General features: G+C 40.3%; 1 protein-coding gene across 2 annotated transcripts in view; it reads right to left on the reverse strand.

Annotated features, from left to right (window-relative positions):
- Window positions 1-3131: 3131 nt before the first annotated feature.
- The window catches only part of LOC110169106 (carbohydrate sulfotransferase 3-like), a 55317-nt gene continuing 34691 nt past the window's right edge, over window positions 3132-23757 (reverse strand). For both annotated transcript variants that reach the window (XM_055150151.1, XM_055150152.1), the window contains exons 2-3: window positions 7714-7887; window positions 3132-5818 (exon numbers count right to left, since the gene is read on the reverse strand). In XM_055150151.1, coding sequence (XP_055006126.1) covers window positions 4594-5818; window positions 7714-7793 — 1305 coding nt within the window. In that variant the 5' untranslated portion in view covers window positions 7794-7887 and the 3' untranslated portion in view covers window positions 3132-4593. The remainder of the gene's footprint in view (window positions 5819-7713; window positions 7888-23757) is intronic.

Genomic DNA, 23757 nt, shown 5'->3' on the forward strand with positions numbered 1-23757 from the left:
ATTACTGCATTACAGCAAAAAGTAATGCATTACTGTAATTCGTTACTTTTATAACGCGTTACTCCCAACACTGATGGTCGCTGTATTTCACTTCCCTTAAAAAACCCTCTATACAACCTTTAATACGTCTCTACTTCTAAACAAAGAGTTTGCAGTTTCATGTGAGGGTTTGGTGGAGTCGCTGTGATGTTAAACGACCACTGACATTAATGTACTTTTTATGAGCTGCGCCGCATTAACATCATTAAGAACGCCACATCAGAAAGTCTCTCGTTCAGTTTGGTTAAAAAAACGCAGCGGCTAAAAATACTCGAACATGTCGTTAAAACTCGAGTGAGGACGGACCCTTCAGCGCCTCGTGTGAGTCAGTGTCGCTTAACGTCTCTGTTTAGTCTTGGTCCAGTGAAGGTAAAGGTGCATTGCGGAACTTTTCAGGTACCTGCACAATAAATAAAGGCCGTAAAGTTATGAATCTCCAGACCTGCTCACAGTAAGAATGAATGTTTTTAAAGATATTTTTGAGCAATAAATAACACCTGGAGTTGAATAAATGCAAGACGGATTAGTTTAATGCCATTTTGTGGACAATTTAAACTAAAATAAAAGTGAAAAAAATGCATTACACACTCAGACGGTCGATGTTTTTATTTTTAAATCAGGTTTCGGCAAAAAAAAAAAAAAAAAAAACTTCGTCAGATCATTTTTCTTGCTTTGGTCGTGTCTGTGATCCATTTGCACCTCTACAAAAACTTTAGTGTGTGTTTTCTGTTTCATTTGATAATTTAAACCAACGCATCTCCAAAGAGACACAAAAAGTTACACAATGCACTTTTTTTATTTGTTTTTTAGCAAAATTAGTATTGCCCCAGTATAGACAGATTGTGTAAGCAGCTCTTGAGGTCAAAATACGTCCGCTTTGTTCTGTCTGCACCTAATTATGAATCGTTTTCTTGTCCGAGAATCAGGAAGTGTACTGTTAGCATGCTAGTTTTTGCAAGTGTTGTTGTTGCTGGTTGTGAGAAGCTCTTACAAATCCATTGTGGTGAGTAATATGCTCTATTCACGCTTATCGGAGGACGTTTGGAAACATGCGGATGACGACTTTCAGTGCAGTTCCCGACACTGGGCATGGGATAAAACCGTGGATTCAGCAACGGTGTTTTTGTTTTTTTTACACTAAAAGGAGCTGTAAACTTAAAAACTACCGCTTCATGACATCACAAGGTAGAACTGAGTGGAGCTTTGGAGATGTAGACAGACAATAATAATATAATAATATAATAGAGTTACTCAAACGTTTGACAACTTTTGACAAGCCATTTGTGGTCATACCGGTTTGTCAAAGTCTGATCTCGTCAAATCTCAGAAGCTCAAAGGCCGGGACTGATTAGTACTTGGATGGGAGACCACTGGGAGTTTTAGGTGCCACAGTCATTGTGTCCTTAGGCAAGACACTTCACCCACATTGTCTAGTATGAAAGTGGAGTGTGCTTGCATGTTGGTAGAGGTCGGAGAGGCCAATGGCGAAGATCGATCGACTCACTTCTGTCGGTTTGCCATCCATCCATTTTCTTCCGCTTATCCAGAGGTCGCAGGGGCAGCAGTTTAAGCAGGGACTCCCAGACTTCCTTCACCCCAGACACTTCCTCCAGCTCCTCCAGGGGAACCATTGGTCTGTCCCAGGGCAATTGTGGCTACAGTACAGTCCCTGACAAAAGTCTTGTCGCTTATCCATTTTGTAGAAACAAAAGCTTATAACCTGACTTTAAATTAATCGATTGGTTTTAGAAATGTCTCATATGAAGCTAAAACCCTCCCAAATTATGCTCAATATACTAAAATAAATTAGCTTCACTGAAGAAAGACTGATCATTTAATGAACACAGAAAGGTCAGATTTTGGCAAGACAAAAGTCAAAGTCAGGGACTGTAGTAGTTTACCACCACTGAGTGTTGACTGAATGAATAATGATCTGTAAAGTGCTTTGGGTGTCTTGAAAGGCTAAGCAATGATTAAATAATTAATTATTTTATGAATGAAACAAAACACAACTCCAGGTCTGTTTTTGAGGAGGAAACAACATTATAACATGACTTAAAGCTTGCGTCATATAGGACCTTTAACTTTTATTCTAGTTGGTAAATGATGGACAAAAGATTTGATTTATAAAGTTAACACACTCGTTTTCTTCCTCTTTTCCTCGTCCCTCCTCCTGCGTTCACACTGTTCTTCTAGGCCTTTATCTGCTCAGACCTTCTCCACACTGAGCCAACACACAACTGACAAACTCTGCACCCTCCTGCAAACCAGAGGTCCACACGGGCCAGAGGGCAACAGGGAGGGGGGAGTAAGAGTAGTAAGAGAAGAGTAAAGAGGGAAGTAGAGGGGGAAAAGAAGGGAGAAGAAGAAGAGAGAGAGCGAACAGTCCAGAAGCCCTGAGCGGCAAGCAAAAAAAAAAAAAAAAAGAGAGACACGTCATTTAGGCTCCATTTTAATGTTTTTTTTCTTTCTTTCTTTAAAAAATATAATAATAATAATAATAATAATAATAATAATAATAATAATACATTTTACTTTTTAGGAAAAACAAAAATAGAGCCAAATAACGTGCCTCTCTCGCATAATTGTCTTGAAAATCAAAACCAAATGCCAACATAAACAACTAGACCATCACGTCCATTGTGTCTTTTTGGTTGGAGGTCCGTCACCTGTTTGTTTCTATGGAGATGTCATTAGTTTGCCTGCAATGTTCCACAGTGTGACATTAAACAGCTCTACTTTACATTTATTCAATTACAGGTGGTTTTAAAGCTCAAAAATACCTAATAAAATTAAAAAAAAACAACGTTCTGACTGTGAGCGGGGTCGCCTCTCCACAGATCTGGCCTGTAACTTGGTCTGGTTTGGTCCCCATGGAGATAGAAAGGTTTAAAGCCATACTGTGAAACATTCCAGACTGAATATTAACATCTCCATGAGAAAGAAAAGCATCTGACGGAGCCTCCACCACAAAAGTTACACAATTTGCCTTTAAAATCTTCATCGGTTTAACAGTATGTAAAGAATTTTAGGTGCAACGACACAATTTTACATTTATTTATTTAAACTTTTTCATTATAAAACAGCTCAAAAACATTTCTCCCATAAACACCATTGTGACTGTGCAGGTCTGGTCCAGTGTGGTCCGTAAATACTTTTTTTTTTCCCCAGTACTTTTCAAGTTTTCTTTGGCGTTCCTGCTTCCGGAGCTTCCCAAATAAAATTCCAGGAAGCAGCTTATCTGGTCCCGGCACATTATGTTGATTGTGCTGAGTGCCCTTTCCTCAAATAGTCTGGAAAACAAAGTGGAACGCAAAGAGAACACGTCTGATAAGAGTAAGGCCCATGTGTGAGAGACGTACAGTACAGTCAACTGATTTCAACGTGAGTCTGTGAACGTGGGTTTAAAAAGACGCATCATGTAACTTTTCTAGTGGAGAGTCTGTCACCTGCTTGTCTCCATGGCGATGAATCCCTCCCTCGACTGTCATTACTTCACAGGCATAAGCAGAAGAAACGTGTCACGTACTGAACCAGAGCTAACCCAGGGCTAACCTAGGACGGATTCCAGGACTGAACCAGGAAGACTAAACCAGGACTAAACCAGGACTAAACCAGGACTAAACCAGGACTAAACCAGTACTAAACCAGGACTAAACCAGAACTAAACCAGAACTGAACCATGAATCACGTCGGGACACCGTCGGAGGTGCGCCCGTGTAGACTGTTGGGTGACTGCAGGAGAAAGGACCGGTGCAGAGCTCCACAGAGGTAATTAAGATTAATCCTGGTTTAATCCCGGTATAGTCCCGGTGTAGTCCTGGTTTAGTCCCGGTGTAGCCCCGGTGTAGTCCCAGTATAGACCCGGTTTAGTCCCAGTGTAGCCCCTGTGTAGTCCCGGTGTAGTCCCGGTACAGTCCTGGTTTAGCCCCAGTGTAGTCCCGGTATAGACCCGGTTTAGTCCCGGTTTAGTCCCAGTGTAGCCCCTGTGTAGTCCCGGTGTAGCCCCGGTGTAGTCCCGGTATAGACCCGGTTTAGTCCCGGTGTAGACCCGGTTTAGTCCCGGTGTAGTCCCAGTTTAGTCCCGGTGTAGTCCCAGTTTAGTCCCGGTGTAGTTCCAGTTTAGTCCCGGTATAGACCCGGTTTAGTCCCGGTGTAGTCCCAGTTTAGTCCCGGTGTAGTCCCAGTTTAGTCCCGGTATAGACCCGGTGTAGTCCCAGTTTAGTCCCGGTGTAGTCCCAGTTTAGTCCCGGTGTAGCCCCTGTGTAGTCCCGGTGTAGTCCCGATATAGTCCTGGTGTAGTCCAGATATAGTCCTGGTGTAGTCCCGGTATAGACCCGGTGTAGTCCCGGTGTAGACTCGGTTTAGTCCCGGTAGATGCATTTAAAGCCACCCTGTGGGACATTCAAGGCATAGCAACGACCATGGAGACAAGCAGGTGGTGTAGCTGACTCTCCATCAGAAAAGTTACGCAGTGCATGTTTAAATAGTCTTTAAATACACCTGAACACCAGTATAAATACGCACAATAAAAGTTTTTTTTTCTTGAACAGTCTATGGGAAGTTGAAAGCCTTATCTTCTATTAAACTAACTGATCTGTCCGTGAGCATCTTTTCATTGTTCACCACTTTGTACCCAAACAGTTTCAGCGTCGGTTTACAAACTTTCTGCACGACCTGCGCGATTTTAAACGGTAAACTGAACCGCCATTTTTCCACATGTTCCGACGAGTTCCTTTGCAAAGAGTAAACGCCGCTGGTTTCCTTTTGCGAGACCTGCGTGTTTTTCGCGATCCACGACTTCACTTGAGGCGTGAAAGGAATTCCAGCAAACTTGTACATCTCCGCCGCTTTCCTCATCGGGAATCTGGCGATGTCCTCGTAGCGTACCAGCATGTAGCGTCCGCGGAGCCACTTCGGTTGCTTGAGCCCGATTTGCGCGGACGTTCGGATGTTATCGCAGTTTCCTTTTAGCTTCCGAACTTCGTCGTCGTCTAAAGGAACGTTGCCTTGCGTCGCCCACTCTTTCCAGTTCTTGTATTGCTCGAACGCGACGATTCGAGACGCCAGCACGGCTCTCGGGTCGCGTACTAACTGAATAAATTTAACGTCCAATCTTGGGTCCTCCGCTAAAGGTCTTAACGTCTCCAGTTGGCGAACACGAACGGACTTGATAGCTCTGTGATCCTTTTGTAAACAAGATTGCGACGCCATCGTTAAGTTCAGCGGTCCACATTTTCTTGTTTTGCAGTGAAATTTCTCAAAATCTCCTTGTACGAACGGACTGCAAACCGAATCTGCGCACAAAGAACTGCTGGACCACCTTCGGAAAAGATTCGTGGTAACGTGGTCAACGGGAGGTGGTTCGATGAAACTTTCCAACAGCGAAAAGTCACACTGAAACAGCTGTTGAAGGACGTCGCGATACGCCTTAGCAGCAGCCGTTGCGTTCGTTCCACCGCCTTCCAACGTGAGCATCTTCTCGACGTGCCAAAGCGGTTCGAAAAGGTAAAACATGTTGTCCCCTTGCTGGTTGAAAAATTCTCCTACGAAAGACGAGCCAGTCCGGGTTGTAGCCAGAAGCAAGATGTGTTTTTGTTTGGATTTGGTCCTTGGGGAGTTTTGGTGGGAGTTGTAGTTTTCCAGGCGGCGTTTCATCAGGGTGAAGACGGGAGCGCTCGTCCGGGGGTGGAAGATCAAGGAGCCGTTGTGGTTCGGTTTGAGCAGGAGCTGGAGGGAGGAGTCTGGAGGCTGCTTCAAGGCGAGTTTGTCTGACACCCTGAAAAACAAGAAGACATGGTGAAATTATTAATTAATATAGTGTGTAACTTTTCTAGTGGAGGGTCCGTCAAAGGCTTTTCTCTCTGGAATGTTTCACAATATGGTATTCCACCTTTCTATCTTCACGGAGACCAACCTGGACCAAGTTACAGGTCAGATCTGCGGAGAGGCGACCCCGCTCACCGTGAGAATGTTTGTTTTTCTAGGTATTTTTGAGCTATAAACCCACCTGTAATTGAATAAATGTAAAGTAGAGCTGTTTACAGCGTTCCTACTCTTTTTCACTGACAGATTTTTTAAAATTTTCCATGAATTTTTCAAATCCTAAAGTGAATTTTCCATGAATTTACAGCACCTACATGTGTAGAATTGATCAGACTTTCAGAGCTAAATATAAAATGTTAACTCTTTCCTCTCACCTTATGGTCTGATATTATATGTATTTTTTTAACATTCAAAATCCTGTCAGTGTATTTATTGTCGTCTCTTTTAAACAAAAGACGAAAACATTCAGAAATAATCATAATAGCCTCATGAAAACTTAACAGAATGCTGTAGTTGCGTGAAATATATATATATATATATATATATATATATATATATATATATATATATATATATATATATATATATATATATATATAATATATATATAGATATATAGATAGATAGAAGATACTACAATTACTTGACTTTTCCAGGCCTGGAAAATGACATTTTCAATTTCCAGGATTTCTATGACCATACAAACCCTGTGTTTAATGCCATACTGTGGAACATTCCACAGTAATGCACAGTAATGACATCTCCATAGAAACATATCAGGTGACAGACCCTCAACCAGAAAACTTACATAGTGCAGAAGAGATGAAATACATGAAGTAGGGTGAGACTTAATTTAAAATGTATCTGATTAATGATCTCGAACCGATTTTATGTGGTGCACGTCACTCAAAAGTCTGTCAAAATGTTTTAGTACAGCTTTGGAAGGAAGCGCGCCCCGCTTGATTGATTATCGGAGCATTACGGCTGTTGTAGTCAGGAGCCTCGCGGTGTAAGTTGGACAGAAGTTGACCGCATCAGTGCACAAGGTGCCAGCTGTTTTTTTCAGCACTTGTTTATGTAAATGAGCCATGCAGTTTTAAGTTTCACTTCTGTAAAACGTAAACAAATGTGGCAAAGCTGCATTAAACACATTGATACTCAATGTATATTTGAGTCGTCCTCATAGGAAATAAAAAAACAAACTTAAATGATCCACCCACATTCATTTTCATATTCCACATTCACCAGGACAGAGAGGCAACGCCGGGCGAATTACACCACGATCTGCCAATGGATTGTAGACGCCTGAACTAAGAGTCAGTCTCAAGTGTCGTCCGTTTGTTTCACTTAATGCACCTTATAATCCGGTGTGACTTATGTATGAAAATAAAGGAGAGAATTCAACATTACTGATACTGCGATTTATAATCCGGGGCACCTTATTGTCTGAAATATACGGTAGTCAGAACTGTGTGCACTGACAAACATCCTGCATTGTTTGACAAAGTACGATAAAATTAGTTATTATTTATAATAGATTATTTTCTTTGTAAGTGATTAATCGTAATTAATGTGTTAATGTTCCAACCCTTATATGAAGTAATATATATGAAATTATAAGGCAAAGAAAATGACACCCTTTACTTTGTCAAAATTATCCAGTAGTTACTTAAGTTCATCTTCAATACATGATACCATCTGTCTTACTTCATATATTTGATCTCTTCAGTATGTATGAAATGTAGAAAGTAGAAAATTTTAAAAATAAAAAACACTGAATGAGAGGTGAGTCCTTTTTGTTGTTTTTTTCCTGGAAGTATAAATAAATATAACTTATAGATTACTCACTTGGATATGATCTTGTTCTCTTTCTCGATGATGACCAGCGCCAGCACAAACACAACGGGGATGGAGTATTTGAACCTCATCCTCGGAGTACTACTGCCCAAAGTACTGCATAAAGTATTTTCTGAAGGGACGCTCCACTCTCTGGGTCACGGGCTTCAGCAGCTCGGTCTCCTCCTGTGAATGACACGATAAGAGTTCAACCGTTTGAAGAAGTGGTTGTGTTAAAGGAAAGTTGTGAAATGTGTTTTTTTCACTGTGATTTGTCACAATTGGTCATTTGAATCGAGATACAGACATTTTAAACAGTTTATGAACATCTTGGGTCTTTTGACAGAGAGATCGATTTTAACACAGACTTAGGCTACGTTCAGACTGCAGCCTGAAGTGACTCAAATACTATTTTTTGGCCTCTATGTTCCTGTATCCGATCTTTTAATGACAGTCTGAGCGACACAGATCCGACTTTTTCAAATGTGACCCAGGACACTTGGATATGTGCTCCTGAAACTGATACATATCTGATCTTTTGACATGTGACTTCAGTGTGAACGGACAAAAGGGCATTCATCCACCTACACGTTATCAACAAGACACAAACGTCACTATTCTGCGCTGAAGTAGGTGAAAATTGTTAATGAACTCCGTGTCACTGAAGTGAAGCACATCACCACTCACCACTCTTGGCTCCGTCTCCACATCCACACGTTCCTTTCAACGGACTGATCCACAAAAGCTACAGCCAAAAACCTCGTCCTTCTCCTTCTCAATCTCCTCCTTAAAACAAGTAAGTTGTTCATGTTCTGGCTCCGGTACCAGAGGAACTTTAAAATCTCCAGGTGCTCGATGCTGCGTCCATGTTTGGACAACTTCCGTAAACACAGAGACGCTCGCTGCGGTTGACGTCGTCGTGTCTCCAGTGTCACATGCGGGACACTTTTGGGCCATTTACTGTTCACACTGGAGACACATACAAGTCGCATTAAATTGGAAATGTGAACGACCTCGCAAAAACATCGGATTTCACCAAAAAAATCTGAATTGAGCGTTAAGCCCTGCAGTCTGAACTTAACCTATTTTGCTGTAAAGTTGATGGTCTAAAAACTCAAGAGAAAAACACAAAATGGAGTTAAACAGCAGATTTTCAGGTGCCTGTGATCAATATGAGTGTTCATGATCCTGTTTAGGAGTTAAATTTTACACAGAGCTGCGACAATGACTAAGTGTAAAACTGTTGGCTAATGCTAACTAGCTACATGCTGCGATACGTTAGACCGGCTCATCCGGGAACTGGACCGGTGAGAAACGTTCACGCCACTTTTCTGGGGGAAAATAAACGACCCCTCTTATTACCTTTCATGCAAATTAGGGTTAATAAACGTAATTCATACAGAACTCCAGGTGTAGATAATAACAGAAGATACACCAAATCAATATGACTACTCAATAGATAAACACTTGGCCGCTCGTTTACTGTGAAAGACACGTACAAAAGCTTGATTAAATTCATATGAAAACCTGCCCCTTCAGTTTCCGATGTACAAAATACAACAGCTCGACTCAGCGTCGCAAAAGTCATACCCGCACATTTACTCATATCTCATTAAATCTCCAGGTAAGAAATAGTTTTATATTTGGCTCAGATATCAGCAGTGGTGAAACGCCATCGTTACAGTTCTGAATGTTGGGACGGGTCCAGAGGTGCGTCCGCGTAGACCGTCGGGTGACCGCGGGTGAAAGAACCAACGCAGAACTCCACGCTCCACGGGGCTATGGGCAGCCGACGTCCGGTCGTGCTTTGCAGTCACCCTGCTCCATGAGCTCAGGGTTATCTCAGGGGCGGCCTTAGATTTCAAGTCCTACACCAAGATTAGTCCTGGTTTGGTCTTGGTTTAGTCCTGATTTAGACCTGGTTTAGTCCTGGTTCAGTTCATATACAGTGATCCCTCGCTATATCGCGCTTCACCTATCGCGGCCTCGCTGCTTCGCGGAATTTTTTACAGTGCTTTATTTTTTACAGTGAATCCTGATTGGCTTAGGGGCGTTACTGTTGTCTAGAAGTGAAAAAGGTTTATATTGGTTTTTCATTACACCCATGCCAACAGTTTTCGTTTCTGTACATTCTGCCAAATTTACGTTCGCAATTTTTCTCCGTGACAAAACCCACAATGTCAAAGAAACGTTCTGTGCCGACAAAGAGGCCTCCAGACGCGCCAAAGAGGCCGCGGAAGATGCTAACTATTGCAGAAAAAGTTAAACTTCTGGACATGCTGAAGGAAGGTAAAAGCTATGCGGCTGTAGGGCGCCATTACGGAATAAATGCGCAGCCTTCAGTAGAAAAAGACGCTACAGCGCAACGGAGTCAGGACGAAGAGGCGCAGCTGGAGGGACTGTGAAATACGCGAGTGACAATGTTTCCTACCTTGTATTCATTACTATATAAAAATATTGTTTTACAACACCGTTCTTTAAACTATTATAGTTATTTGTAAGAAAACGTTAATATTTCTATTTCTTTAACACATGTTGGGCCTGAAAAGAGGTTTTATTTTTTGTTTCATTCTGCAGTTCAGTATTGCATTGTAAAATCACAGTAAAAAATAAAGCTGACTACTTCGCGGATTTCACCTATTGCGGGTTATTTTTGGAACATATCCCCCGCGATAAACGAGGGTTCACTGTATGGTGCAAACGTTCGGCATCTTCTCTCACTGATTGTTATTTGATGATCAGCGTTATTTTGGTGAGAGTAACTTTAAAGTAATACAATCGTCGTGTAATGTTTTATATTTTAAACACAGTAATATTGTAATGTAACGAATTACTTTGAAATGACAGAAACAAGTCTTAAATAACACATTACAGTTTTGAAGTGACTTGCCCAACAGTGGTAACGAAGGGATGTCAGAATAAGGCGGCGGCCCCCCTTGTGACTGTAATTTTATGAATGAGAGACTTGTTTAGCAGCACAAATCATTTCATCTGTTGCAGTTCCAACTAAACCAGCTCTTTCTTTCTGGTCCGGTTGTGTTAAATTAAAGCTCATGAGATTAAAGTCTAACTTGAGTAAGACTTCAGACAGAGCAGAGCTTCTAGTTAGCATCACACCTCCAGGGAACGCTGACGACATAAACGGCAAAGTATCAATTGTCTTCATGGTCTCACAATGACAGTTTGTTTTTTTCTGATGTTTTAATTTCCCCCCAAAAGTTGAAAATGTACAAAATAAAGGACGAGTTAAACACCAGGCTCCTGCTCTGAGGCTGTAATCCGTCTGAACCAAAGACACTTGTATCTGTCACGAGTGTTTTTATAACAAACACAATCACAGCGTACACACTGACACGGCGTACACACAGTCATACACACAGTCACAGCGTACACACTGACACGGCGTACACACAGTCATACACACAATCACAGTGTACACACAGACTCGCGTACACACAATCACACACAGACACGGCGTACACACAGACACGGCGTACACACAGTCATACACACAATCACAGCGTACACACAGACACGGCGTACACACAGTCATACACACAATCACAGCGTACACACAGACACGGCGTACACACAGTCATACACACAGTCACAGCGTACACACAGACACGGCGTACACACAGTCATACACACAATCACAGCGTACACACAGTCGTACACACAGACACGGCGTACACACAGTCATACACACAATCACAGCGTACACACAGACACGGCGTACACACAGTCATACACACAGTCACGTACACACTGACACGCGTACACACAGTCATACACACAGTACACAGTACACACACACAGACACACAGGCGTACACACAGACACACAGGTACACACAGTACACACAGACACGGCGTACACACAGTCACAGTACACACAGTACACACAGTACACACAGACACGTACACACAGTACACACAGACACGGCGTACACACAGTCATACACACAATCACAGACAGACACGGCGTACACACAGACACGTACACACAGCACACAGTACACACGATACACACAGATCACACAGATACACACAATCACAGAGATACACATACACACAGACTCACACACAGTCATACACACAACAGATACACACAGTCATACACACAGTCACAGACACACAGACATACACACAGTCATACACACAGACAGACACACAGAGCACACACAATCACAGCATCACACACATCATACACACAGACACACAGACACGGCGTACACACAGTCATACACACAATCACAGCGTACACCGCAGGGGTGGGACGAGACAGAATTTTCATGAGACGAGACACGATATGGGTCCACGAGATTGAGATGAGATTTTGAACTAATACACGCATCCTGAATTTTGGATTTACGGTCATCGCGCAATTCACACTGGGAAAGATCCTTCGAAAAAGTGAGCATCAAACCTCCATGTTTGTTTTCCCAGTGGGATGTGTCTATTGACAAAGTCGATCTTTTCAAGTCTTTTGAACCATATCACTTTTGTTTCTGGTTCTGATTTTGTCATATTTTAGTTTTGGGATTCGGACGTCGTAATTGTGTGATTGTTGGATCCTAACAGCTGAAAACGGCTCGAGAAATTTTGTTTGTGAGCTCCATAACTGCAAAAGTGAATCAGATGTGTGTGATGCAAACCTCCGTTCAAACTGTTTCTCTTCCCAACGGAATTGAAAAATAGTGAAAGGTGAAGGCGATGGGCAGGATTGATCCACAGGAAGAACCAAAAAGGAAACATTTGTCTGCCTAAGAAATCATCCCGAGTTTGCAGTGAACATTTTGTATGTGGAGCGACAACAAAGCGGGATCCTGTTTGTTAATGGAGAGGAGCAGAAGACAAACAGACTGAGCTGCACTTTCTTGTTCTTGTGGTTTTACAGCAACATCACGTCTTGGTCTCTTTGCAGTGGAAGGTGTTTCTTGGTGAACAGTTGGTGCCTTTTGCTTTGGCGTTGACTTTTTAAATTCGTAACCAAGGTTGAGCGAGGGATCAGGATTTTGCTTTGTTGGTGCCCCACATACAAAATATTTGCTGCAAACTTGGGATGATTTTGCCAAATGTTTCCTTTTTGGTTCTTCCTGTGGATCAATCCTGCCCATCGCCTTCACCTTTCACTATTTTTCAATTCCTTTGGGAAACAGTTTGAACAGACGTTTGAGTCACACACATCTGATTCCCTTTTGCAGTTATGGAGTTCGCAAACGTCCGAAGCCCGTTTTCCGCCATTAGGACACCCAACAACCACACAATTACGATGTCCGAATCCCAAAACTAAAATATGACAATATCAGAACCAGAAACAAAAGTGATATGGTTCAAAAGACTTGAAAAGATCGACTTTGACAATAGACACATCCCACTGGGAAAACAAACATGGAGGTTTGATGCTCACTTTGTCAGAAAATCCTTCCCAGTGTGAATTGCGCGATGACCAGAAGTTCGAAACTCGTGATGCATGTGAAGTTAAAGTGTTGTCTGTCTGAATATGTGACCTACTCGTCTGTGTGGAGTCTTTCAGCTACAGCGGCTCAAAGATACAAAACTTCCCAGAGCTTGAATGAGGCACGTACCCTTTAAATGCCAAATGAGGATCAGATCTTGCGAGACACATTTTCTCATCCCTAGTACAAAACGTACACAATCACGGTGTACACGCAGTCACCCCAGAGGAGAGATTGGGTTTCAAGAGGCGGTTTCAAGATCAGACAAGATAAAAATCCTCATTGTGGTAAAAACATATTTAATTTAATCATAAAACAAAACACAAAAACAGAAAAGCAAACAAGCCAAAGAACTAATTTTCCAGATCCGTCACTGTTGTGGGTTTATTTTCTTGTGTTGATGCTTTACTGTTAATTGAATCATATCAAAATGTTTCTTGTTATGTTTTCTTTTGGTTGCTGCCCCAAATCAAGGTCCAAAGGGGGGCGTATGTGAACCTGGTAGCCTGATCAATATGTCTGCAAAATGTCCTTCAAAACAAGTTTTATCCAAATATGTATGTGGACTTTCTTGCTAAAGTGAGCTAATCAATAAGTTAATATTTGAACAAGATGTCATGTGTAAGAGCTGAAATCCTGTAATCATTTGAATTGAGTTCTGTAAGCTGCCTGCGCTAAAACAAAGACATCGTAGATTTTTCTATCTCCTGAAGTTTTTTGCTTAGGAGTTACTTGCGTGTCTGACAGTCTGACCCCACGTGATGACGTCACCCAGACGTGACCTAGATTAGACGCAGCAAAATCAATACACCAGTCTCCACAAATTTCCTGAAAAGAACATCACAGAAGAACGTGTTCAACAAAGAAGGTATGACAGCGACCTTTTTCTCCAGAACTCTGTCTATTTGGTAGTTAAAAACAAAAAGAAAAAGTGATTTTGCTTTTGGGACTTTTGTGCTATTTTAATTGTGTGTTAATTCTAAAGAACTGTAAAAAATTAGTAAGTTGGTGAATCTAAAAAAAAAAAAACAATAATAGTATGTTTTAGGCTTTAAATAAGGTAAAGCATAATTAACAAAGTTAGTAATTAGAAAAGTGCCGTGTTAGGCTTTGCACGAGAGAAAAGGAAAAGCTTTTATAAGAAAACTATGTCTGTGGTTAAAAAACTTTACACAGAAAATAAAAACTACACTTTTTAATTAAGTTTATAATAAAAAGAATAAAACAGGTTGCGCACAAAAAATAAAAGAAAGTAAAAGAAAAACAAAAAATAAAAAACAAAAATAAACTAGAACACGTAAGAAAAAGAGACTAAGAAGTAACATTAAGTAAAGAAGCAGTGCTGTGAAAATAAAATCCAAAAATGAGACAAATGCTATGTTTGTTAGGGTTTTTATTATAAGTGCTAAGTCAGTAGAACTAAGTTACAGTCAAAATAAGCACGAAAGCTCTTGTCATTGTAAGATAAATTACGGATCGATACAACTTATTGGGGTGTTATATCTCCTGCGGGGCAGAGGACATCGATGTAGTAAATTTAACAGGTAAAAAGGAAGTGATTGCGACTTACTCTCCTCATTACGGTGCTTTTTCAGAAGAGTGTGACTCTGTAAGTGTTATCAAACATCCCCAAAATGACAATACCGACACTAACTTCCAGTGTACGTGGAATAAAAGACCGAAAGAAGCCAAAATGGGATGTGTGTGTGTGTCCATAGCCCAAGGAAAAACAGAGACACACATTGAAAATATTTGCTAAAATAATACAAGTATATATACGCTGTAAACACTACTACTAAGGTAGAAAGTGTCACCACAGAAATGAATTTTGTAACCACGTCAGAGACAGACACAGAGGAGAGCGCGTCTAAAATAAATGTCATGGCATTTCCCATAAGATTAAAACTAGTGAAAGCAGATTTATTTAGATTATCTCAAATTATCGAGATATTATCCACAACACCTGAATTTGTAACTGTCGAACCTACAAACCCATCAACTGAAAGAATTACTTCTACCGTCACCTTTAAAACTGTAACTGACCTGCCTCCACAGTTTGTAACACTAAATGCTACGTTCGCACGTAATACGACAGATGAATTTTTTTTATGACTTATCGACTGCCTTTAATGGATCAGATATAACAAGTCTGTTTGATATCCAGTCGATAAAAAATAAAATTTGTACTTTCATGGAGAAAATTACGTCTACGGTAGGAACAGGTCATAACCCAATGTACATATAACTAATAAATTAAGAAGTGAACTATTGAAAGGGTTGTCTGAAAATATAACAAGAAATTTATGTCCCATTAATTATACCACTGAAATATATATATTTTTTTTTTACTTTTATTGCCACAAATCAAATCACATCAACACTGTCCTGAGACCGGGCCTTCTCACAGTTTATATATTCACTTTTTTGCCCCTTCTCTCTCCCCACTCCCCCCTCTAGAAGAAGAAAGAGAGAAAAACAAAACTAAAATTTGCAAAAACAAATTAAAAAAATTAAAACCAAAACATAAAGAATAAGGCATATTAGGGCATACGTGTCTTATTTCAAAAAGTCAGTAATTGGGCTCCATTTCTTTTCAAAAGCTGCCACCTTGAGCTGTAGTTGAGCCGTTAACAGTTCCATTGTATAAACTTGTCTGATTTTTGATCTCCACTGTTCAACGGTCGGTATTTCAGGTTTCAGCCAGTAGATCGTGATCATTTTTCTTGCAGTCAACAGAAGAAAATGCAGCAGAAAGCACTGATCATGAGAGAGACCGTCAGGGAATATGTCAAGCAGAAATACCTTTGGGTCCATCAACAGGTCCACAGCCAATATATTTTGTAGAACATCTTTAACATTAATCCAAAAACCTTTTATATTGGGGCAGTCCCAAAATATGTGAGTCTGGTCGCCCACAAGTCCACACCTCCTCCAACATTTATCACTAACACTACATTTTGAAATAAAAGTTTTGAGCGGGGTTCTAAAAAATCTTAATTTGACCTTCCAGTCAAACTCCTTCCAAATACCACTGAAATATTAAAGGACTTACAAGGAGAATATGACATGTTAAAAAGTACGGTGGGAAGGAGTTTTGGCTACGCTTTAACTGCCTTAACTTTTGTTTTTTTGATTTTAATTAGCATATTAATTATTGCTGTGATTTTATGCATATGTTTGCCAAAGTTTGTTATAAACGGAGAGCGAGATTTAGATAGATTTACGTTATCACACCATCCTGATTTTGCTTCTGTATCTAGTTGGGATGAGGAAATAATAGATGAGGGCAGCTTAGAAGTTTAACTGGGTAATTTTTGGAACATAAAAAGATTAAACAATAACCATATTTGGCCAGTGCGATTATACTAAATATATTGGAGTTGTCCACCTTTGCAGATAGACTATAGAGATTATATTTAAAATTCTTTGGTGACATTTTTTTGGGGGTGCACTGACATTATGCTCTTTGGTTGGCATGGCTGAAAATGGCAAATTTGTGTGCTGTTTTTGTTTGTTGTGCTGTTGCTGCTGTGATATTTTGTATGTGTTTGTTGCATATGGTGAGCGACGTGTTGCGTGCATAAGCGGAGAGGTTAGCGTGTGTGTACGGGGAGGTTAGCGTGTGTATACGGGGAAAGGTTAAGAGTGTGTGAGGCCTGGGAGGCGAGGACGGCACAAAGAATTAGTAAGTTGATAAGAGGGTATGCGGTGTATAATACGAGTTTATGGGAATTCAGAAAAGTTGATGAGAGGGAGGTGCGACGTGTGCTGGAGAAGTGTGGAATGACTGAGGGTGTGATGTATCCAATTCGGTCTGAAGGTGTGTGAAGTGGGTTAGCAGAAATGAAGTAGGAATTAAGTAAGTAGGGATGATGATATGTGAAATGTGTAATGAGGCACAGATACACTCTTGAGAAGTACAACGTTATTCAAATTTAATTATGTTTAATTGCATTTAGGGTATAGAGTAACTATAACCTATTTTGTGTTTGCTTGTTTTCCTTAAATTCTAACCTCGTATTGTTAATTTAATGTTGATTAAAATTGCCTGTAGCTTTAATGTACGATTTATAGTTTAAATCAGGGGTGTCAAACTCATTTTGGTCCGGGGGCCGTATCCAACCTACTTTGATCCCAAAGTGTCCGGATCAGAAAACTCATGTCATATAAACCCCAAAAATAACAATAAGTTCAAATATTTGTGCAGAGAAACACAAATCTATTACAGAAATCTTTTTAAATTGATGAACTAATATAATAATATTATAATATTTTGAACAACCTGAAACTTTAAGAAAAATTCAATTTCAACACAAAGTTTTAACATGAACTTGTATGTAGACAGGAATAAGTCAATGTTTGTTGTAAAATCCTGCACTCGGCTCCACTTTTCTCATGTTGGACATTTTTCTGATGAGGGTGTCACGGTCAACAGTCAAAACGATCGTCCTTTAAGAGCGTTTGGAAAGAGACAAGTCTTCATTTGTGCTGCTCTGGTGGGAGGGGCCACGTACAGAGACGCTGCTGTGATAAACACCGCAGAAAATTTACAATATTTTAATAGAAAATATAATTAAAATATTTTAGTAGAAAATCAGCCGAGGGCCACATTAAAGGTCTTGGAGGGCCAGATCTGGCCCCCGGGCCTTATGTTTGACACCTGTGGTTTAAATATACAATATTGTTGAAAAAATTCTAAAACAATTAATATATTAATCAATGATAATTGTTAAAAAGAGAAGCTTTGAGTAGTTTTAAAGCAACATTATTTTGAATCAAATTGACATTATTGCTTTTAATTTATGGATAACCTGTTGTCACAATTAAACTGATAAAGTTCTTTCACATTAATAAACAACAGGCTTGTGTGACATTAACTGATGGAACATTTTTGTTAAATTTAACATTTTATTTCTCAAGAGTGTTGGGGCTGAAAGAGTTGTGAATGATGTTTATTGAATGACTGAGGGGTGCACCCTAATTTAAAGTGTGACCAAAAGATATTTGTTATTTTGCGTTGAAATCCATACGTCTTTATAGTTGTCAAAATTAATCAAAATCTCTACTTCGGTATTTTCTTATTAAATTTATATATTTTTTTGAGCTGTCTAAACTGTTACGCTCCATAATTTGCTACTCCTTTAATGTATTCTTACTTCACAGATCTAACATTAACTCTGTTTTATTTTATATACAGTTTAGAAGCTTTTTCAATTGATGTGGCTCATAACAGAAGCTTATTTGCTTGAAATGTTGTCACTTAATGATTACCGTCAAAATAAATTCATGTTTTTGTAAGCTTACGTGGATCAGATTTAGATGTTGTGGATTCTAGATTTGGAGGAGCAGACAGGACCAGTGTTTTGGACCTGATTTAGTCCCGGTGCAGCCCTAGTCTAGTCCTGGTTCAAGTCCAGGTCTAGTTCTGGCATCGATCCGGCTCTGAGGGAGTCAAAGGGCAAATGATAACACAACTGCAGTCAGTCCCGATTCAATCCTGGTCTAGTTCTGGGTTGATCCTGGTTTAGGTCTGATTTAGTTTTAGTTCAGAGCTGGTTTTCAAATTTAATCTAGTGTTGGAAAATGACGTATGAATGGATTAGACCTGGCTTGGTTCTTGGTTGAACCTGGTCTAGTCCTGGTTTATTTCTGAGTTAGACCTACTTTAATCATAGACCAACACTGTTTTAAAGCTTGTTTGGGCTGGTATTGATTTGGCTCTGGTTTAGTTTTGTTTTGATTCCAATCAATCATTGTCCTGGCCCTGCATTATTTCTACTTTAGTCCTGGTTTAGTTCTGCTTTGGTTTTGGTTTATTCCTGGTTCTGCCCTGGTTTAGTCTGCCACTCCAAATCTGTCTTTTGCTCAAAATCCTAATTCTAGTGTTATTTTTAATATAAATTTTCTATAAGAGTTTGCGTTAAAATAGCTCTACATGAATTACTATTTCATACTGAGGTATTTCTCAAAAACAAAAAAACAAACAATAAGGACATTTTGAGTTTAACATCCTGCAATTAGATATTATGGAAAAAATTAATTAAGGGTTGCAAAATAAAACTGCTATTAGAGGACAATGCTAGAATTGTCAAAAAATAAATTGTAAAACATAATCCTAATCAAAGCTGTACTTCAAATATTATCTGAAATTAAACTTGTTTTTCTTTTTAGAAATCGGCCCTTCGAGATCAAATAGCCCTAGTGCCTAACAGGTAGACTGTGAAAGTTAGATAATTCACAAAAGAGAAAACTAAAGAAGAGGAATCGCAAGGAAGCAAATTATTCTAATAACAATTTACTATTAAGATAAAAAAAAAAAAAAAAAGGAAAGAACAGACAGAAAAAAAATAATAATAAGACTAGATAATAACCCGCCCTACAAAAAAAAAAAATAAATAAATATTTTACAATATCCAATTTGTAATAAATAGTAGCTGAAAAAATAACACTAAAATATCACAATGTCCCAATTTATAACATTAAAACAGCTTAAAGAGTTCTGGATTAAAAAGGTGCTGGAAGAAGAAGCTAACCCGAAGAAAACCCAAACACGTCTATTTACTGTCCGAAATGTCCTCAAGAAACATATAAGGAAGGGGATGGTACATGGAGGAAAAGATGCAATAGCCCCACAGAGGAACAATGGAAGTTCATCAAGAGTTACTACAAAGACAAAATCAAACAGTACAGATCTAAACCTGCCAATAATCTTATAAAAAGGAAAATAACTCAATAACTCTGGGCCCCCAAGGTATGGCACTTGCAGTCTCCCTCCCAGAAGAGTTGAAACCATATTTCATGGGGAGTGAAGAAGGAGCACCTCACGTGACGCTCGCTATCTCAAGACATCACTCATCAAGACAACTTGGCCCGATGGTCAAGCTCGCTTCAAGTCTACAATATGAGGCCACTGAAGTCGAAGGTGTTTTCTACAACTCACAACACCAGATGTTCAGAGTGGTACTACCCCAAGGTTCTGAAGATAACACAAGAACATCCAAACAAACTAGACAATGAACTTCTGAAAACCATCCGGATACTGAGAAGTACCTTGCACAAGTACCATCAAACATCTGGATGACACACCCCGAACGATGTGGGTCAGACAAGGCATATCCGTTAAAGTGCAACTTACCACCGACAAACCAATATATCATCCTCAATATCCACTTAGAGAAGACCAAGTAGCTGGGATTCAAGAGACTATCAACGGATTACTAGAATCTGGAGTGATATATGAAACAGAATCAGACTATAACACACCACTTTTTCCAGTGAAGAAATCAGATCTGCAAAACTGGAGGATGGTCCAAGATTTTCGTCCACTCAACGAGATAACAGCAGGAGAATCATATCCAGTGCCAGATCCATATCTAACTTTAAATAATCTTTCTCCAGAACATTGTTTTTATACTGTGATCGATCTGGCCAATGCATTTTTTACTATCAACTTGGACGCCTCATCCCAGAAATACTTTGCCTTCAGACACGGAAACAAAGTTTATTCATACAGAAGAATGCCCATGGGTTGGAAGCACAGTCCCGGGTTCTTCAGCAACTTCTTAAGAAAAGATCTGGCAGATTTGGATTTCCCAGAGTCGTGTACCCTAATCACTTACGTGGATGACATCCTCATCGCTGGAAAAACGGCAAAAGACGTCCTGGAAGCAACAGTACAATTGCTTACACATCTCTCAAAGAAAGGGTACAAGGTCAAAAGGCAGAAGATGCAAGTTGCAAGACAAACAGTGCACTTCCTTGGACGGGAAGTATCAAACGGTGCACAAGGAGTGACCGACAGTAACAAAGACGCCATCTTGAATGCTCCAAAACCAGTCACAGTACGTCAAAATGCTCAGTTTTCTGGGACTCTGTAATTTCTCTCGAGAGTATGTCCCTGGCTACACTGAACTCACCACGCCTCTCAGAGAGCTCATTAAGCCACATGGTATGCATAATCTTTCATCTGAATTATTCTGGACGGCAGAAGCAGAGGAGGCATTTATCAAGACAAAACAAGCTATTTGTACCGCCTGTAGCTTATGCGCTCCAAATTATGATATTCCTTTTCACCTGGATGTGACGGAGAAACAATCATTTGTCCAAGCTGTTCTTTATCAAAAACATCATCAAAGTCGAAGAGTGTTGAAACATTACTCCTGCAAGTTGGATCCACACGAACAGACTCAACCTGGTTGTGCTCGTTACCTGGCTGCTTTGACAAGGACAATTGAGAAGACCTCACATATTGTGCAAAATCATCCACTGGTGATACACACTCAACATGGAATACTTGCTTATCTCTCAACTCTCGTCTGTTCATTACCACTGCACGAAGATCCAGCAACATTTCAAAAACTCTGCAACAGCCCCACATTACTTATGAAGGAGGAAACATCAATATGGCAACAAATATGGAGACTGAAGGAATTCCACACGTGTGTGAAGAAAAAGTCAAAACTGAACTGTATGTGAGAGCAGATTTGCATACTACTCCACTTTCAAATCCAGACATGACTATTTTCTGTGATGGCTGTTCCTACAGAGCAAAAGAAGGCCATGTCATATCATCGTATGCAGTGGTGGAACAACTGCCCTCCAACCAATATCGTCTGATGGAAGCCCAACAGATAACGAAAGGATCTGCACAAGTAGCTGAGCTTACGGCGATGTTACGTGCACTGCAACTTTCAGAAGGCAAAGCAGTAAATATCTATACAGATTCAATTTATGCCTACAAGACTGTCACATTGTCCTTGGCCGGTTGGATCAGAAATGGCTTCAAACTTATGACCGGCCTCCCAATTAAGCATGAACAACTGATTAAACAACTCATAGACGCTGTTCAACTGCCATCAAGACTTGCCATCATGAAATGCAAAGCTCACACAAAGGGAACAGACTCTATTTCCCTGGGAAATCAAGCGGCAGACCAAGCTGCGAAGAAAGCTGCAAATTATGATGCAAGAAACATGCTTGTCCATGTTGATGGAAACGTTGAGATGCTACCCGATGCAAATGTAATAGATGCAACATACATAAAGGAAATTCAAGAAGCAGCTGGAGTCTACGAACAGAGCGCCTGGAAACAACGTGGTGCTACAAAAGATGCTACAGGAATTTGGAGAAATCATGAAGGACGCATTCTGGCTCCAACACCGTTGCTTCGAATGCTCTTTGAAGAATACCACACCCCAACTCATCGAAGTTATGAAGCCATCTCGAAACATATTGATTTATGGTGGCATCCTCATTTGAAGCCGATTATGCAATATTGGATAGACGAGTGTCACGTTTGTCAGACTATGAACCCGAAGAAGTCTTGCAAGCCACCTCCAGGAACTTATGCTCTCCCAAATAAGCCTTTTGAAAGAATCGTCATGGATTTCACAGACATGGGTCCTGAGATGAGAGTCCGAGGATACCGTTACCTGTTGGTTATAGTCTGTGAGTACACCAAATGGGTTGAAGCATTCCCCTGTAAGACAGAAACTGCAAAGGAAGTCGTCAAACATTTAACTACTGATGTTTTTCCACGTTTTGGCATTCCAGATGTCATAAGATCTGACAATGGGACACATTTCACCGCCAAAATAGTCCGTGATGTGCTAAAGGCTCTTAACATCACCCAGCGCTTTGGAACTGTCTATCACGCCGCCAGCCAAGGAGTCTGTGAACGAATGAATGCAACTGTCAAGAGAAAACTTGCAAAGGTCTGGAAAACTACAAAACTTGATTGGGTCACTGCCCTACCGTTCGTCCTGATGGACATCAGAAACAGTGTAAATAAAACTACATCATATTCTCCTCATCTACTACTGACTGGAAGAGAAATGCATAAACCTGAAGGCCCATTCACTGAAGATGCACCATTCATAGACTGGGACAAACAACATCACGCATATGTCCAACAGCTTCAAGAAATAGTGATGCAGCTGCATAAATGTAGACAAAGAACGCATGACTTACAGGTCAGAGCCAATCCAGATATAACCGTCTCACCAGGATCTTGGGTGTACGTAAAGGTACACAAACGGAACAACTGGACACAGCCATATCAAACTGGTCCGTATAAAGTCATCCAGTCCACTGGGAGATCTGTACAAGTTGAAAAGGGAACATCTAAAGTGTGGTACCATTTATCGCACTGCTTCAAGTCACCAGTAGACCCAAATGATCGAAGTCTAACCCAAATCCAAACTGACATTGCCGCTACATCTACCATCCAGGATGAAGATGGGGAAAACCAACGAAATCCGGACACTGCTGGAACCAGAGAACCTAAGAAACAACCCTGTCCACCGTCCACCACTGAGGCTCCAGAGGAGGAGGAGAAAAAGGGGAGAAAACATAGAAGGGGAGTATAGGCCATGCTTTTTGAGAAATTCTCAGTGTCTATCTTTGATTATGCTAATCTTTATCTGTTGTATCTGCTTTATAGTACCTATCCATAGAAGCCTTGGAACTGACCTCGGACAGCCACAGCCAACAATCAAAGAAACAACTGAGCTGGCGACCAACAATACGGGTAAGGGTCAAGGAGCACTGAACAGATTAAAAAAGAGAAACACCAAAACTTGCGAAATTTTGTTATG

Source organism: Boleophthalmus pectinirostris, unplaced genomic scaffold (genome assembly GCF_026225935.1).
Source record: "Boleophthalmus pectinirostris isolate CB_2022bp ecotype Guang Dong unplaced genomic scaffold, ASM2622593v1 HiC_scaffold_14, whole genome shotgun sequence".
NCBI classification, from domain to species: domain Eukaryota; kingdom Metazoa; phylum Chordata; class Actinopteri; order Gobiiformes; family Gobiidae; genus Boleophthalmus; species Boleophthalmus pectinirostris.